Source organism: Oncorhynchus mykiss, chromosome 22 (genome assembly GCF_057628025.1).
Source record: "Oncorhynchus mykiss isolate SJ-2025 chromosome 22, ASM5762802v1, whole genome shotgun sequence".
NCBI classification, from domain to species: domain Eukaryota; kingdom Metazoa; phylum Chordata; class Actinopteri; order Salmoniformes; family Salmonidae; genus Oncorhynchus; species Oncorhynchus mykiss.
In genome coordinates, this window is record NC_143043.1 from 17,874,310 (window position 1) to 17,890,749 (window position 16,440).

Below are 16,440 nucleotides of genomic sequence, written 5' to 3' on the forward strand. Positions count from 1 at the left end.
GTTACATCAAGGAGTTATAGAACCGGTTACATTACATTGTAACAATACTGAGTGTCACTCTCCACCTCCCCTACTGCTAATAACGCCAGACCTCGTTTGGTAGGCCTATAATGCAGTTATTCACAGTAATTCCCCAAATACTCAATGTTTTCTGCTCATTTAAGAATTTTGGCACCTGTGAACGGTGAGAGACATTTGAGCTGACACTGACAGCCAAAGAAAGCCATATCAGTGCTGATAAGGGATAGCACTACAACCACGAGCTGCTGTGGCTAGTCAGTCATCTTTTTTTGTGCTTATAATCAACTGTTGAGCAGTCCGATCTCCTCTCATCCTTATCTGTCACCGGCAGTTGGCATGGTGTGTACTGTGTCACATTCTTAGTACAAGACAACTATAGCTTAGCATGGCCTGGTTCTTAAATAAACCCCTCTTCACAGCTTTGTCTTTGGATACACTGACTGTTATGCAGAGGAATTAACATGTCATTGGAAAATATGTTTGCACATACTGTATTTGTTCAATTCCGTTCTGAACTGTCATGGAATATACATGAGTTATTATTTAAATGTCACAAAAAACATTTAATATTCCGAACAGACACACAATGATACTGCATGTTTCAATGATCCCTTATGCTGTTTACCTTGGTCACATTTAATGTTACTGTACTGTCTCCTGCCCTGTTTTATAATTGCACCTCTATTTGTCTGTGATACCAGGCAGCGGGGCCACAGCCGTAGTGCAGGCTGCCCTCTGCACCCCCAGACAGGAACGCGTGGCCATAAAGAGAATCAACTTGGAAAAATGCCAGACCAGCATGGATGAGCTATTGGTGAGAGCAACAATAAATAAAGGCTATATTTTCATTGTGTGTGACCACAGTGCCTCGGGCTCTCTCTGGCCCATACTTTCCTGATTGGGCTGTAATTCGACTTTGCTGTTCTCTCTTGTGTATGTCTATTAGAGGCTGAGTAGGAGGGCTGTGCTACACTCAAGTGTCCATTTGAAAAATAAATTAGCCATAAGTTACAGTGTTTGTTCACTTCATTTTTAGAGACGCAAATTACCTATGAACAATCCTTGTTATAAGAAAGGTTGTCAAAAGATGTTAGCTTTAATTTGTTTCTCATATGAGCCTCTTTCCTCTCATACAATAGAAAGAAATTCAAGCCATGAGCCAATGCAACCATCCAAATGTTGTCACCTACTACACCTCATTTGTGGTAAAGGATGAACTTTGGTTAGTCATGAAACTTCTGAGTGGAGGTAAGCTTTGACCTTCACCAACCTAGCAAAATAGAACTCATGAAGTCATGACATTGATCTCATACAATTTCAACCATCACGACATGTAACGAGCAATTGTCCATCCTTTTGATCAGTTTACTGTAGACCTATGTGCAGTGACATTAAAAGTGAAGTGTTATCACACCATGTACGGCTGGGATGAATATCAAACATTGTAACAAACTTGCTTAACATAGAATGGGTCAATAGAACAGTTGACATGGAAGGATCTTATGTAGAAATTGACATATCAGCATTGGGCATTGTGGGCACTGTTTGTCTGTCTGCTTCCTCTTTTTAGGATCCATGTTGGATATAATAAAGCATACCTTTAGCAGAGGAGAGCACAAAAATGGAGTTCTAGATGAGCTCATCATTGCAACCATACTAAAAGAGGTCCTTGAGGGGCTGGACTACCTGCATAGAAACGGACAGATTCACAGGTAAGATACCCTGGAGTCAGTGATGGTCGGTGCCATTTAAGAAAAGGGAGGACGATAATTTTTTTTATGAGCATAGCCTTATTTCTATTACAGCATATTTGATGACTGTCATTCATATTCCCTTCACCCAGCTCATTGTAACATCGATAGGTTTAGGCTACAATATGATACTCACATTTTTCCCCTATACCTATCATGAGGTTGCTACAACCTAGGCTATTAATGAAAGTTTACAACACAGGTCGAGAGACATTTTAGTAGGGCTGTCCCCGACTAAAAAAATATTGTTAGATCTAGAGTCGTCTGTTCTTTCGACCAATTGATTGGTAGACATTTTGAAATGTGTATCTTTCCCTACATAGACACATCCTATGTGTTTTAATAAAATCAACTATACTGTATGTAGGCTACTGAGCTTGTCTGATGCTTTAAGCACACTGGGATTAAATAATAAGACACACAAATGACTCGAGGGAGACAGAGATCAAGATAGCCTAACCAGAAGTAAAAGAAACCTGTTCCCAACCCTCTTCCTCCTGCTTCTGATGGCATTCACAGATTCTGCTGTTACGCTCCTGCTGTTACGCTCTTAATAGGCTACACCAGGGGTCGGCAACCTTTTCCATCTGGAGTGCCAATTTATCTTACCGTTTCTACCGATCTGTGTGCCAGTTATGATTTTTATATGCACATTTTCGTGGGCAAGTTTATTTTAATTTATAATAAAGTCTATGTATCTCAAAATCATTATCATATGGTTAATAACAATTCTAAAAGTAACTTATATTGCCAGTGCCAACTATGTCAAATTAGCCTACATAAAGCCAACAAATAAAAACATTGCAGCCTGCAGTTAGAAAATATACTGATAAAAATGAATATCCTATTAATCACATTGGCTACTCATGGCCTGTCTGCAAGGAACTAGAAACATTGTATAAGCTATTAACTTGGGTCCAGCCTGAAGCTTAAACTTGCAACATTGTATAAAATATTCTGGGACCTCAGAGTTTCCAGATCCAGTGAGCCCCAGAAAGACATAGCTGTAGGATATTTGCACAAGGGATAAGAAGTAATCAGGTAGGCCTATTTTATGATGTTTCCTTCACCTGATCAGAGCATGACATTTTTTCCCCCCTTTCACGCTGAGCGGATATCAAAAGAGCGCTGGAAAGAATTTTGAAATAGGCTACATTGAGGAACTATTGTCATTCTCAATGGATGTAAAAACAGACTTTGTTTACTTGGTGTTTGAGTTGAAGAAAAAATTAAGTTCCACAGTGGTGGTTAGTTAAGACAATCAGAAATACTACCAGATCCCCAAATGTGTACATTTATAGGCCTGCATTTGCGTGCAGGCCAGGTAGCCTAGGCCTACTTCTATGTATAATCAGGTGCGTGTCCTTACTCAACATTTACAGGAGCGCTACAAAACAAACCACAATTAACAAATTGACAACTCCTAAATGGAATGAAAAAAACGTAACTTGTTTCTCACAAGTGTAGCCTAGGTTGTGCGGTCAGCAAACAACATGTCCACTCCGACAATGAGAACGGTAAAAGACTGTGATAATAATATATTTAATGCATTAACAGAAATGACCATAACAAAACTAACATTGTAGATTAGAAATTATGGAAATTAACGGTAAATGTTTTACTGGTGATACTGGTGTGCCATCCCCGTGAGTCAGACGGGTGTCTCATGTGCCCAAAAATATTTTTAGATGGCTAGACTAAAAAAAATTCGGTCTGCTCAACTAAAAAAATCTCAGCCTATCGACCAGTCGACTAAATGGGGTCAGCCCTAAATTTGAGTAATCAAGGTGACAGACATTGACACATTCAATACCGCCTTGCACACTCCTGCCTGCATCTAGCTGATCTAGGGTGTAATCATATGTCCAACAGTTGCAAACGAGAGTTTATGTTGGACAAATTCCAGTATGTTAATCCGTTTAAGAAACGTTTTTCCAACAGAATCGCCGGAATGAATACACCCCATATCACACTCAAACACAGTTCACTTTCATAGCAGCCACATAAAAAAATCATGATCCCTTTGATAGTTTTATTCTTTCCCAAAACTACATGTTCTCCTCTCACCTTTTCCCTTTGCTTGTGGACTTCAGTGCACAACACATCAGTTTTCTGTGACCAGGCGAAAAAACCCTTCCAAGCCAAACTTTCATATCATAACCGCTAACCGCTACACACAGCCTACATCATTGTCACCATATTAACGTCATAGTCAACATAGCAGCAAGAACTAACACATTAGTAAACCCCCTACAATCATGCAGTGCAGTGTACAGTCAGCAGCAACCAGTTTAGCAGTTACACCGGCGGGCCGCAGTGAATAAATTAATAAAACCAAAAGCTTACCTTAACTTGAAAGAGTTCCAGAGTTGGATAGCCATAGCCAGCTAGCTAACATAGCTTTCCACTCTGTTTGATCCGGGTGTTTGAGTAGGCTAAACTAGCTGCATTGCCTAGCTAAGTAAGTGAAACTGAAAAAAATACAACAAAATATAAGTCTCTCTCTCTCTCTCACTCTCTCTCTCTCTCTCTCTCTCTCTCTCTCTCTCTCTCGCTTGTCCTTCATTTAAAAAAATATGAATTTGTTCAAAACTGTTCAACTATTGTCTTTCTCTCTCTTTGACTCAACTACTCACAATGTGTAATGCACTGCATTGCTAGCTAGCTGTAGCTAATGCTTTCAGTACTAGATTAATTGTCTGATCCTTTGATTGGGTGGACAACATGTCAGTTCATGCTACAAGAGCTCTGATAGGTTGGAGGACATACTCCGGAAGTCTATGGAAGGCGGTGAGAACCATGAGCCTCCTGAGTTTTGTATTTAAGTCAATGTACACAGAGGAGGACAGAAGCTAGCTGTCCTCCGGCTACACCATGGTTCTACCCTACAGAGGGCTGTTGAGGCTACTGTAGACCTTCACTGCAAAACCTTGTGTTTTAATCAATTATTTGGTGACCTGAATATATTTAGTATAGTTTTATCTAAAAAAAAGTAACTTTTTTAATGTTTAACTATTTTTATTTTTATGAAATTCACAGAGGAGGATGATCATCCCCTCCCTCCTCGGAAGAGCCTCCACTGTCTGGAGTTTTAAACATTAATTCTTTGCACAGGGTCTTCCTTAAAAGAGTGTATTTAAAAGTTACATAGTATTAATCTATAAATTGTAATCTAAGAGTTACATGGTATTAGTTAAATTGTGATGACATTATCTACTGTTTCAATGTAATTTATTGACAGATTGTGTTCTTTGAACTTGCCTGGATGTCAAGGGCATAAAGAAGTAAACCACTATTACCCCCTTGGGCAGTGTTCCAAATGACAGTAGGCTGCAAAACTAATTTGTACACATGGATGCAATTGATCCTGCTCCACTTAGGTCGATAGATACCGTTTGGGCCTGACTGGGATGTTTTTGCTGTGTGTGTGTGACCTCAGGGATGTGAAGGCTGGGAACATTCTGTTGGGAGAGGACGGATCTGTTCAGATTGCAGGTGTGTGAGTAATGTCACTCCCTCACCTCATCTTCACCTGTTAAATTGTATTCTCACAGCTCACTGACTGCCACAAAGATAGTACTTTTTTAAGGATGCTTCCACACATTCAGTTAATTCAACAGCCTAATCAACATAATGCCAGACTTCACCAATCAAAAGTAGGAATATACTTGTAAAATGGCAAAGATTAATATATTTTTGAAGCTAGCGAATACGCAGTAGTTTACATATTGACTGCGTGTTTCTCTTTCCTGTCCTGAAGACCTTTCAGCCCCACTCAAAATATTGAGTTTAAAAAGTTAGTATTTTATAAGTGTTTTATTTATTTGCTAGGAATATAACATTAATGTAGATATACAGTTGAAGTCGGAAGTTTACATACACTTAGGTTGGAGTCATTAAAGCTTGTTTTTCAACCACTCCACAAATGTCTTGTTGGCAAGTCGATTAGGACATCTACTTTGTGCATGACACAAGTATTTTTTCCAAGAATTGTTTACAGACAGATTATTTCACTTATAATTCACTGTATCACAATTCCAGTGGGTCAGAAGTTTACATACACTAAGTTGACTGTGCCTTTAAACAGCTTGGAAAATTCCAGAACATGATGTCATGGCTTTAGAAGCTTCTGATAGTCTAATTTACATCATTTGAGTCAATTGGAGGTGTACCTGTGGATGTATTTCAAGGCCTACCTTCAAACTCAGTGCCTCTTCGCTAGACATCATGGGAAAATAAAAAGAAATCAGCCAAGACCTCAGAATTTTTTTATAGACCTCCACAAGTCTGGTTCATCTTTGGGAGCAATTTCCAAACGCCTGAAGGTACCATGGTCATCTGTACAAACAATAGTATGCAAGTATAAACACCATGGGACCACGCAGCCGCCATACCGCTCAGGAAGAAGAAGCGTTCTGTCTCCTAGAGATGAACGTACTTTGGTGTGAAAAGTGCAAATCAATCGCAGAACAAAAGCAAAGGACCTTGTGAAGATGCTGGAGGAAACAGGTACAAAAGTATTCACAGTAAAACAAGTCCTATATCGACATAACCTGAAAGGCCGCTCAGCAAGGAAGAAGCCACTGCTCCAAAGCCAGACTACGGTTTGCAACTGCACAAAGATCATACTTTTTGGAGAAATGTCCTCTGGTCTGATGAAACAAAAATATAACTGTTTGGCCATAATGACCATCGTTATGTTTGGAGGAAAAAGGGGATTGCTTGCAAGCCGAAGAACACCATCCCAACCGTGAAGCATCATGTTGTGGGGGTGCTTTGCTGTTGGAGGGACTGGTGCACTTCACAAAATAAATAGCATCATGAGGCAGGAAAATTATGTGGATATATTGAAGCACCATCTCAAGACATCAGTCAGGAAGTTAAGGCATGGTCGCAAATGGGTCTTCCAAATGGACAGTGACCCCCCAGGCATGCTTCCAAAGTTGTGGCAAAATGGCTTAAGGACAACAAAGTCAAGGTATTGGAGTGGTCATCACAAAGCCCTGACCTCAATCCTGTAGAACATTTATGGGCTGAACTGAAAAAGCATGTGCGAGCAAGGAGGCCTATAAACCTGACTCAGTTACACCAGCTCTGTCAGGAGGAATGGGCCAAAATTCACCCAACATATTGTGGGAAACTTGTGGAAAGCCACCTGAAACATTTGTCCCAAGTTAAACAATTTAAAGGCAATGCTACCAAATACTAATTGAGTGTATGTAAACTTTTGACCCACTGGTAATGTGATGAAAGAAAAAAAAGCTGAAATTAATTATTCTCTCTACTATTATTCTGACATTTCACTTTCTTAAAATAAAATGGTAATCCTAACTGACCTTAAACAGGAATTGTAAAAAACTGAGTTTAAATGTATTTGGCTAAGGTGTATGTAAACTTCCAACTTCAACTGTACCAGTTCATAAGTGCATTTAGTTCAACTCAGTATGTTCTGCACGAAACAGACATTTCTTGTATTTCTACAACATGGGGTTGACAATATTTAGGTCTTTCCACAGAATGAGTGCCTTTTGCATCCTTTTTATATATACATATCTTTTTTTAATTGAGCACCAATTTTGACCCTGTTATATTCAATGATGTGGCTTTTAATATAGGCCACATGGATAATTCAATAAATCAGATTTTTAATATAAATAAAGTATTGCTAAAGTGCCAAATGTCAGCATGTTGACATTACCCTCCTCGGTGACTTCTAGGAATATTTTAATCCCCCTAACCCCAACATTTCTGCAAGTTTTCACCAATATTGTAAGGCCATAGTTATTGTGTTGCTCTGACAAAGTAATATTTCATATGATTATTGATTCATTTCAAGGTCAAAACCTGTCCCTCATTTTAAGGTCAACCCTGTTACATGAACTGAACTGTTGTTTTAATATGGTAAAACTATATTTTTTTCAAAAGAGGCTATGAACATCTAACAGTAAAATCATAGTTTAAAAGCACTCTTTTTTTGACATTTTTTGAGTTTTGTGGTGGAAAACTGGTGGATCAATAATAACTTGCTAGAAAAGTTTGAACTATTCAATTTGTTTTGTGAAGCTTGCATTCAATCATGTTACAGTCAACCCTGTTACTTTATTTGGCACTTAATAGACAATTACTATAGTATCTTTTGTAATTTAACCTCTTGAGATGGGAAAACAAGTTTTTTATTAAGTTTAGCATGTGCTCTTTATGACAGAATGCTACAATTAGGTGACATTGTTTTCCCCACAAAGTTACACATCTCAAAGTGCACCGAATTGGTGGAACGACCCATTTACTGAATAACACAAAGGTAGTCAAACAGGTCCCCCAACATAAATCACTGGAGGCCTGCAGTCTTTCATGTACTTGGACGACCTTTAGCCTACAAACACAGCAAGGAGAACCATTCTAACACAAATGCAACTGAAGAGCTGGAGTGTGCACAGTTTGTATAAGGTGTATAACATGAAATACTTGTGAAACGGTCACAGATTTTTAGTTCATCAGATTCCTTCGTCAGATGAAACCTAGTGATTGGAACTATCCTGATACTACATGTCTGTACAAGTCACATTTAGCTGTGGTAGAATATTATACTGTGGTTTGAGTATATTTGAGCAAATACCGCAAAACATTATTATCCCTTTCTATCAGATGTTAATGAGGTATAACATTTACATCCATACATGTCATCTGAATTATCCATATTTCTTCATAGATTTTGGAGTTAGTGCCTTTTTGGCCACTGGAGGAGATATGACCAGAAACAAAGTACGGAAGACTTTTGTGGGCACACCATGTTGGATGGCCCCTGAGGTGATGGAACAGGTGAGACTATCTTGTGGCCAGTTTTAGTAACATCTACTATCTGTTTTCACCTAGACTGTACAACACTAACAGTAGCTCCGCCATGTCCACAGGTACGAGGCTATGACTTCAAAGCAGACATTTGGAGTTTTGGAATCACTGCCATAGAGTTGGCCACAGGGTCTGCACCTTACCACCGATACCCACCCATGAAGGTGAGCCTGATCACTGCATATCTAGATCCTAGACAGGAAGCGAAATAGGCCTACATCTTAACTAATAAACCATGAAAAGGCAAATTACTACCCTATGTCTATGTAACCTCTGAGAGAACACTTGAATGTCTTTGACCCTTCCTCTTCTCTTCCCAGGTCTTAATGCTGACCTTACAGAACGATCCTCCCACCCTAGACACGGGTGTGGAGGACAAAGAGATGCTGAAAAAATATGGGAAATCGTTTAGGAAGCTAATAACCCTGTGCCTTCAGAAGGAGCCCGCCAAGAGGTTTGTACATGTCTGCCATTCTGTGAACTGCATTAGGCCTACTCTCTAAATCTGTAGAGTCTGTCACTGGTTGATGATGAAGTAAATCTGATGGCCTTGGGAGTTGATCGAGTCTCTGTAGAATGTCAGACACATTTCAGGAGAGTCCTGAAATATAGTCTTCATGTTTAGTGGGCTCACTCATACCCACCCACCCAAGAATATCTATTCTCACACAGACAGATTCGAGGAATTGTACATTCAGTTCTAGGCCAATGATTGGAATGTGTTCTTATATCTCCATGTATTTTGCTTCTCTTCAGGCCTACAGCAGCAGAACTTTTGAAATGTAAATTTTTCCAGAAAGCCAAGGTATGATTTTACCTCCAGGATTTGACCTGTTCTTTTTTTTCTTTTTTTGAGGCTTAAAGAATTTCATATGTAGATTTGCTTAACATGGGTTGTGATTTTCATCTGCAGAACAGAGAATATCTGATCGAAAAGCTGCTATGCAGAGCCCCGAACATAACCCAGAGAGCCAAAAGGGTAATGTCTAAACAAACATCCTTCCCAGTAAAGCAGACCCAATATTGACTGAACATTATGAACAAAGAGATGATAAGAGATGGTAAGATGATAGGGGTTGGCAGCACACTCCGCCAGTCAACAGACATTGAGTGTCCTCTCCCTCTCTCTCTTACTGATCAACACGTCATTCACTTTGTGATCAAACTGTTCTGTGAGGCTGCAAATATGGGCCACTCCTGGAGCAATATCAGTCATGCAGAATAGATGTGCTTACAACTCTTGCATTAGTGGTCCGTAACGTTGCTCAGACGCTCACTGCAAGTGGCGGACAAAGATATATTGGATCGCCATCGTCCTACATGTGGATTACTGAAGTAATGGGTGCGAAGACCCTATTGCCAGAAGGCAAAAAGGCCAGGGTGATCGAGTTGGATGGAAATTCACTGACATGGCATGGGTGACTGGAGGACATGGGGGATTGTGGAGGTGTCGCATGACCAAGTCATTTAGCAAAGCATAATGTCAATAGAGATGGAAGTGAATCGTGACAGAGTTGTCAGACAGAGGGGAGAACAGTATGCTGGTCAGAACAGTCACAATCATTCAGATCGTGTGTGGGTCGGTTGACTAATTTGGCAAACATGGTTTAAAGGTGCACTATCCAGAAATCGCTCTGCCATTTCCTGGTGGGTAAAATTCTAATAGTTGCCTAATTTCAGTATATGTGACAAAACAAGCAAGTATAATGTAGAGAATCATTGTACCATCTAAACCGCTGTTAAATATATTTTCCCTAACCAAAAATATTGTATTTTCAGCTGTTTGCAGCTGGTGTACAAAATCGAAAGTAAAAGACGCAAAAACTAAACTAAAAGATGGGAAGCGTAGAAATAGCTCACATAGAACAACAGATCTACCACATATTAGACTTGCTTTCAATGAGAATGACAGATCGATAACTCACATTTCTATGTGAATTTGGTCGGGTTTCCCAAAAAGTTACATATTGCAGCTTTAATGAGATATTATGGTTGATTGTAGAATGATTAGTATTCTATTCTGAGGCTGCGATGTAATCATGATACCCTCTGCAGCCAACCCTGATCCTCCGATCCTGTCTGTCTTCTGGTCCTGTTTCACCACTAGAACTGTTGGTGTGCTGTTCTGACCTATGGAGAATCACCCACATTATCCACTCAGCAGACACAGGCTAGCCTGCACAGAGAGGCATCCTTGCAGAAACATGGTCATCTCAGTACTCTGTAACCTGTCCACATCACCGACCAGATCAGACTCTCTCCCCTTTGACCCCCTTACTCAGTCTGTCTGTCTACTACCCTCTCCCTCACTCTCCCTCCCATCCTGCCTACCTTCCTCATTCTGTCTATCTCCCTTCCTCACGGAGACTCCCACCTCCTCTGCAGGTGTATTAATTCAACCAGAGTTAATACACAATAGTAACATTCTAGACATGTATCTCTAGGCAAATGACAGAATTTATGCAGTTGTTCATTGGCCAGAAGAGGGCAGCCCTGCTCCTTAGTTGATCTCTTCATAGGGCGACCTGCAGGAGGTATTGATCAAAGATTACGGTGCGTTGCAGCAGTCATTGATGTGTTACGTAATTCAAAGTTGGAAAATAATACTGATATAATACTGAGATTGATTTGCTACGCCAGTACACAGAGGATACAGTATCGATTCAGAGCATTTATAGATTGCTCCTGTAATTTGCCTGTATGTACTCCTTCATCCCATATTTTCCCTTTGTGCATTTCTCTAAGTGTGCATGCTCATAAATGTTCCTATTAATATTAAATACTAAATGTAGTTGTTCACATGCTTTGGCAGCTTGACGGTACCGTGTTTGTGTGTAAAGAGACATACAGGGCACTGAACTGTTACATGCATCCACACACAGTGGACTGATGCTTTTTTTTTTGCTCAAGGAGCCAGAGCAGAATTCCAGGAGCATGGGCTCTGTGTCAGGTTCAGCGAAAGAACTTGATGCCATCAGAAGGGTACATGTTCTTTGACTTAGCCCTAGAATGCTGGGGCTTCCACTTAGATTCATCCAGAGTTAGCTGCTTTAAGGAGTTGTGTGTGTTTCCTTTTCTTCGTTTCATTTTTGTTCTATTTTGTTCTTATGTTCTCTGCTAGCTCATAGCAGCCATTTTGTAGACCTTAAAAACTCTCTGAGAGGAATCCGAGCTTAAGTGTTTGTGAAATGCTTACTGGTATCCACCTGCACATTTGATGAAATATTTCAAAAATCGCATCAGCTCATCATATAGGCCAAGTAAATGCCATTTAATGTTGTGTTGGTTTTAACCTTACTGAGAGAACATTAGAAGGTGTGTGGGCTACTAAATGTCTTTTGTCTCTCAACCCTACAGTTTGATGGGATGTCTAAACGGTTGTGCTGTGTTTGGCTTAGGTGAGGAGAGTTCCAGGGTCCAGTGGCCACCTGCACAAGATGGAGGACGGAGACTGGGAGTGGAGCGATGACGAGCTCGATGTAGGGAGTGAGGAGGGCAAGGCTGCTGTCAATCAAGGCAGGGTAGGTGAGACCATAACAAGAGATACACATCAAAACTTGGCCACAGGGGCTGGGGGAAAAAGCAACAGCTAATGTTGAGGGCAATTCTCTATGCTTTTTACCTGCACTTTGGCTAGCTTGATCCTTCCTTTTTGTTTTGCCTTTCTACAGTCATTCTCTAGCTGAATGTATTTCTGTGAAAGCAGCGAGCAAGCTTTGTTTCAGAGAGGGGCCTGTGACATGTCGCTAAAGGTAATTGGTAAGGGTTTGAAGATAGCTGTAGGGGGCTGAGGATGGAGCGGGGAGCCAGCTATGATCAAATATCAAAAGGTTCTTTGACAAGATGCCTTACCTGATGTCTCTTACAGGGAAAATTACACAAAGCAAAGATACAACAAATAAAATGCCGATAATGATATTCTACCTGGGTCAGTTTTACTTGTTTGTTTTTCTCCTCTACGCTACATTATGATAATTATTCTGCAGGGATTGTGTTCGAAGGTGTTTGAGCTCTACATCTGCCAGTCGTGTTTAGATTCGTCAAGACTGAGAATATAATGTTGTTTGTGTTTGATATTACCTTCCAGTCGCGAAGGCTCAGAGAGGACAACGAAGACGAGGGCGAAGATGTAAGTTAGCTCTTTTCTGTTCTATAAACAAATATGGAGTACCTGATTTGTCATTGTTAAAGTATTTTTAATATCATAGAGACAGACGCTTAGGTGTATTGTGGGTGAAGTAAGATTGTTGTGAGTGTGTAAACCTGCACATTGACTAGAATAATTGACTTACTTTGCCTCTGTCTGTTTCTGTGTAATTTGATTACTTTACAAAGGGCTTCATTGGAAAATCTAATTGTCTGCCTCAACAGGGAGCAGGTTATGTATCCGTTATGAAATCTCAAATAAACCTAGTACATCTTACCCCACAGTTTCTCTGACTCATGGATGTTAGCAAGGTCGAATGTATATACAGTTGAAGTCGAAAGTTTACATAAACTTAGGTTGGAGTCATTAAAACTCGTTTTTCAACCACTCCACAACTTCTTGTTAACAAATGTTAGTTTTGGCAAGTCGGCTAGGACATCTACTTTGTGCATGACACAAGTAAGATTATTTAACTTATAATTCACTGTATCACAATTCCAGTGGGTCAGAAGTTTACATACACTAAGTTGACTGTGCCTTTAAACAGCTTGGAAAATTCCAGAAAATGATGTCATGGCTTTAGAAGCTTCTGATAGGCTAATTGACATAACTTGAGTCAATTGGAGGTTAACCTGTGGATGTATTTCAAGGCCTACCTTCAAACGCAGTGCCTCTTTGCTTAACATCATGGGAAAATAAAAAGAAATCAGTCAAGACCTCAGAAAAAAATTGTAGACTTCCTCAAGTCTGGTTCATCCTTGGGAGCAATTTCCAAACGCCTGAGGGTACCTTGTTCATCTGTACAAACTATAGTACGCAAGTATAAACACCATGGGACAACGCAGCCGTCATATCGCTCAGGAAAGAGACGCGTTCTGTCTCCTAGAGATGAACGTACTTTGGTGTGAAAAGTGCAAATCAATCCCAGAACAACAGCAAAGGACCTTGTAAAGATGCTGGAGGAAACGGGTACAAAAGTATCTATATCCACAGTAAAACGAGTCCTATATCGACATCACCTGAAAGGCCGCTAAAAAAGCCAGACTACAGTTTGCAACTGCACATAGGGACAAAGATCATACTTTTTTGAGAATGTCCTCTGGTCTGATCAAACAAAAATATAACTGTTTGGCCATAATGACCATCCTTATGTTTGGAGGAAAAAGGGGGAGGCTTGCAAGCCAAAGAACACCATCCCAACCGTGAAGTACAGGGGTGGCAGCATCATGTTGTGGGGGTGCTTTGCTGCAGGAGGGACTGGTGCACTTCACAAAATAGATGGCATCATGAGACAGGACAATATTGTGGATATATTGAAGCAACATCTCAAGACATCAGTCAGGAAGTTAAAGCTTGGTTGCAAATGGGTTTTCCAAATGGACATTGACCCCAAGCATACTTCCAAAGTTGTGGCAAAATGGCTTAAGGACAACAAAGTCAAGGTATTAGAGTGGCCATCACAAAGCCCTGACCCCAATCCTATAGAACATTTGTGGGCAGAACTGAAAAAGTGTGTGCGAGCAAGGAGGCCTACAAACCTGACTCAGTTACACCAGCTCTGTCAGGAGGAATGGGCGAAATTCCCCAAACTTATTGTGCCTACCTGAAACGTTTGACCCAAGTTAAACAATTTAAAAGCAATGCTACCAAATATTAATTGAGTGTATGTTAACTTCTGAACCACTGGGAATGTGATGAAATAAATAAAAGCTGAATTAAATAATTCTCTCTACTATTATTCTGACATGTCACTTTCTTAAAATAAAGTGGTGATCCTAACTGACCTGAGGCAGGGAATTTTTACTTGAATTAAATGACAGGAATTGTGGAAAACTGAGTTTAAATGTATTTACTTCCGACTTCAATTGTAGATGCTTTCTCTTTTTGAATGTTCATAAACAAAACAACAAAATGTTTTACATATTGATTGTTTTCTATTGACTCTTCTCTATTTGCTGACCGAGTTGAGCAATGACCTTGACCATGACCTTGATCTTGGGCAAATATTTGCTATTCTTAACAATGTTCACCCACTAAACACCCTTTCCAAAGCACACCAAAATATATAGTTTACTAAATGCCTTTCGTTTTGTGCCACAGGATGAGGAGAATGCCAATAGTGTTCCCATTGAAGGGCTATCCATTCAGCATCCCCAGGTGAGGGTTTCAGTATCATCACCACCAGCAGCAGAGGCAGACGTTAATTTGTCATGATTCAGTGACCTTGATGCCCCACTGATTATGTGTGAGTATGTGCCAGTCTCCCAGTGGCTCCTGGAGGGGCCCTTTCAGCAGGTAATAACTCTGAGTAAATGGCCATCCTGCTGATACTGCCAGCTCTAAAGTCATCTAAAAGGCCCTGTGTCATTCTCTCACTGGCCATTGTCATTTCAGAAATGAGCCAGAGTAGTTTGAGGTTCATCCCCCGTGTCCAACAATGATAGAGGCCATAAGTGCTACTGCGGTTCTTACTTTGTTGAGTCAGGATCTAGTCAGCGTCAAGGGTCCCGGGTGGCGCAGCGGTCTAAGGCACTGCATCTCAGTGCTAGAGGCATCACTACAGACCCTGATACGATCCTGGGCTGTATCCCAACCGGCAGTGATTGGGAGTCTCATAGGGCGGCGCACAAATGACCCACATCGCCCGGGGTTTGGCCGGTGTAGGCCGTCATTGTAAATAAGAATTTATTCTTAACTGGCTTGCCTAGTTAAATAAAGGTTAAATAAAAAATGTTTTTTACTGATTGTGCCTCCTCATAAACAGAACTCAATAATCTTGTCAGAGTACATCAATAGAAGTATATACACTGTAGATATTGAATGTATTTTGTGTGATTTAATTCATGTATACTTTTGTTGGTTATGTAGTTTAATAATTTCAGCACAGTGCAAGATACAGATATATATTTTCTATACTCCAGGAGATATTGAGGACTTGCTGGCTTTATTGACTCACTAGACTCACTCTTTACTTATAGGTGCAACCGTTTGAGAAGAACACAGGGCCCTATATTCAAGTTGCTCTGAATATGGTCCTAAGGCTAAGGTAAGCAGAGTTTGAATTTGTCCTGCTGCTAATAGACCCAATGATGACCTAATGATGTCTTGGCCCTCTAATGGGATCATCTGACAGAACCAAGGGCCTTTTCTCTCTAATCTGGCTGAGCGGTTGTGTTGGAGGGAGGAGAGTGTTACACTCCATTGACTCTCCATTTGCTCCGCTCTGCATTTCTGTGTTCTCAGGGATTGAATTAGAGCAGGGATGGACAACTTTGATGGGGGTAGGGGCCACAAAAAAATCTGAATTCATCATGAGGGACTGCACAGTTGCTGGCAGGTCTGCGTAGTCACATCCATACCCCCCCCCCCCCCCCCCCCCCACCAAGTGGCCCCCTTGACAGTGGAGAGAAATGCTTCAAGTTTTAGAGTTCATTTTGTGCAATTGGACTCATTTTGCCATTGGGCGGAGAGGAAAATAAGCTGTTTTAGAACTATTTTCCTGCAATTATACACATTTTGCCATAGGGTGGAGAGAATGTTTACAGTTCTGACTATGATATGGGAGTGAGAGTTACTAAAATCAAATCAATATAGGACCCTGGCCGGTAATAAAACCATGATAAAAAATGTAGATAGCTGGCTGCTAAACTAATTTAGCAATCTAAATAACTT

At 40.4% G+C, this 16,440-nt stretch overlaps 1 protein-coding gene across 4 annotated transcripts in view; it reads left to right on the forward strand.

Annotated features, from left to right (window-relative positions):
* The window catches only part of LOC110501483 (STE20/SPS1-related proline-alanine-rich protein kinase), a 35,643-nt gene that overhangs the window by 1,309 nt on the left and 17,894 nt on the right, over window positions 1-16,440 (forward strand). Inside the window, exons 2-15 of one of the 4 annotated variants that reach the window (XR_016490546.1) lie at window positions 723-835; window positions 1,161-1,269; window positions 1,592-1,733; window positions 5,212-5,267; window positions 8,482-8,591; window positions 8,684-8,785; window positions 8,942-9,075; window positions 9,378-9,426; window positions 9,535-9,600; window positions 11,532-11,603; window positions 12,020-12,146; window positions 12,709-12,750; window positions 14,869-14,925; window positions 15,747-15,814. Coding sequence is in view for 2 of the 4 variants with exons in the window: in XM_021579082.3 (XP_021434757.3) it covers window positions 723-835; window positions 1,161-1,269; window positions 1,592-1,733; window positions 5,212-5,267; window positions 8,482-8,591; window positions 8,684-8,785; window positions 8,942-9,075; window positions 9,378-9,426; window positions 9,535-9,600; window positions 11,532-11,603; window positions 12,020-12,142; window positions 12,709-12,750; window positions 14,869-14,925; window positions 15,747-15,814 (1,243 nt within the window). In the remaining 2 variants the exon portion in view is untranslated. The remainder of the gene's footprint in view (window positions 1-722; window positions 836-1,160; window positions 1,270-1,591; window positions 1,734-5,211; window positions 5,268-8,481; window positions 8,592-8,683; window positions 8,786-8,941; window positions 9,076-9,377; window positions 9,427-9,534; window positions 9,601-11,531; window positions 11,604-12,019; window positions 12,147-12,708; window positions 12,751-14,868; window positions 14,926-15,746; window positions 15,815-16,440) is intronic. The other 3 variants (XM_021579082.3, XR_016490547.1, XM_021579083.3) reach the window with 3 other exon arrangements.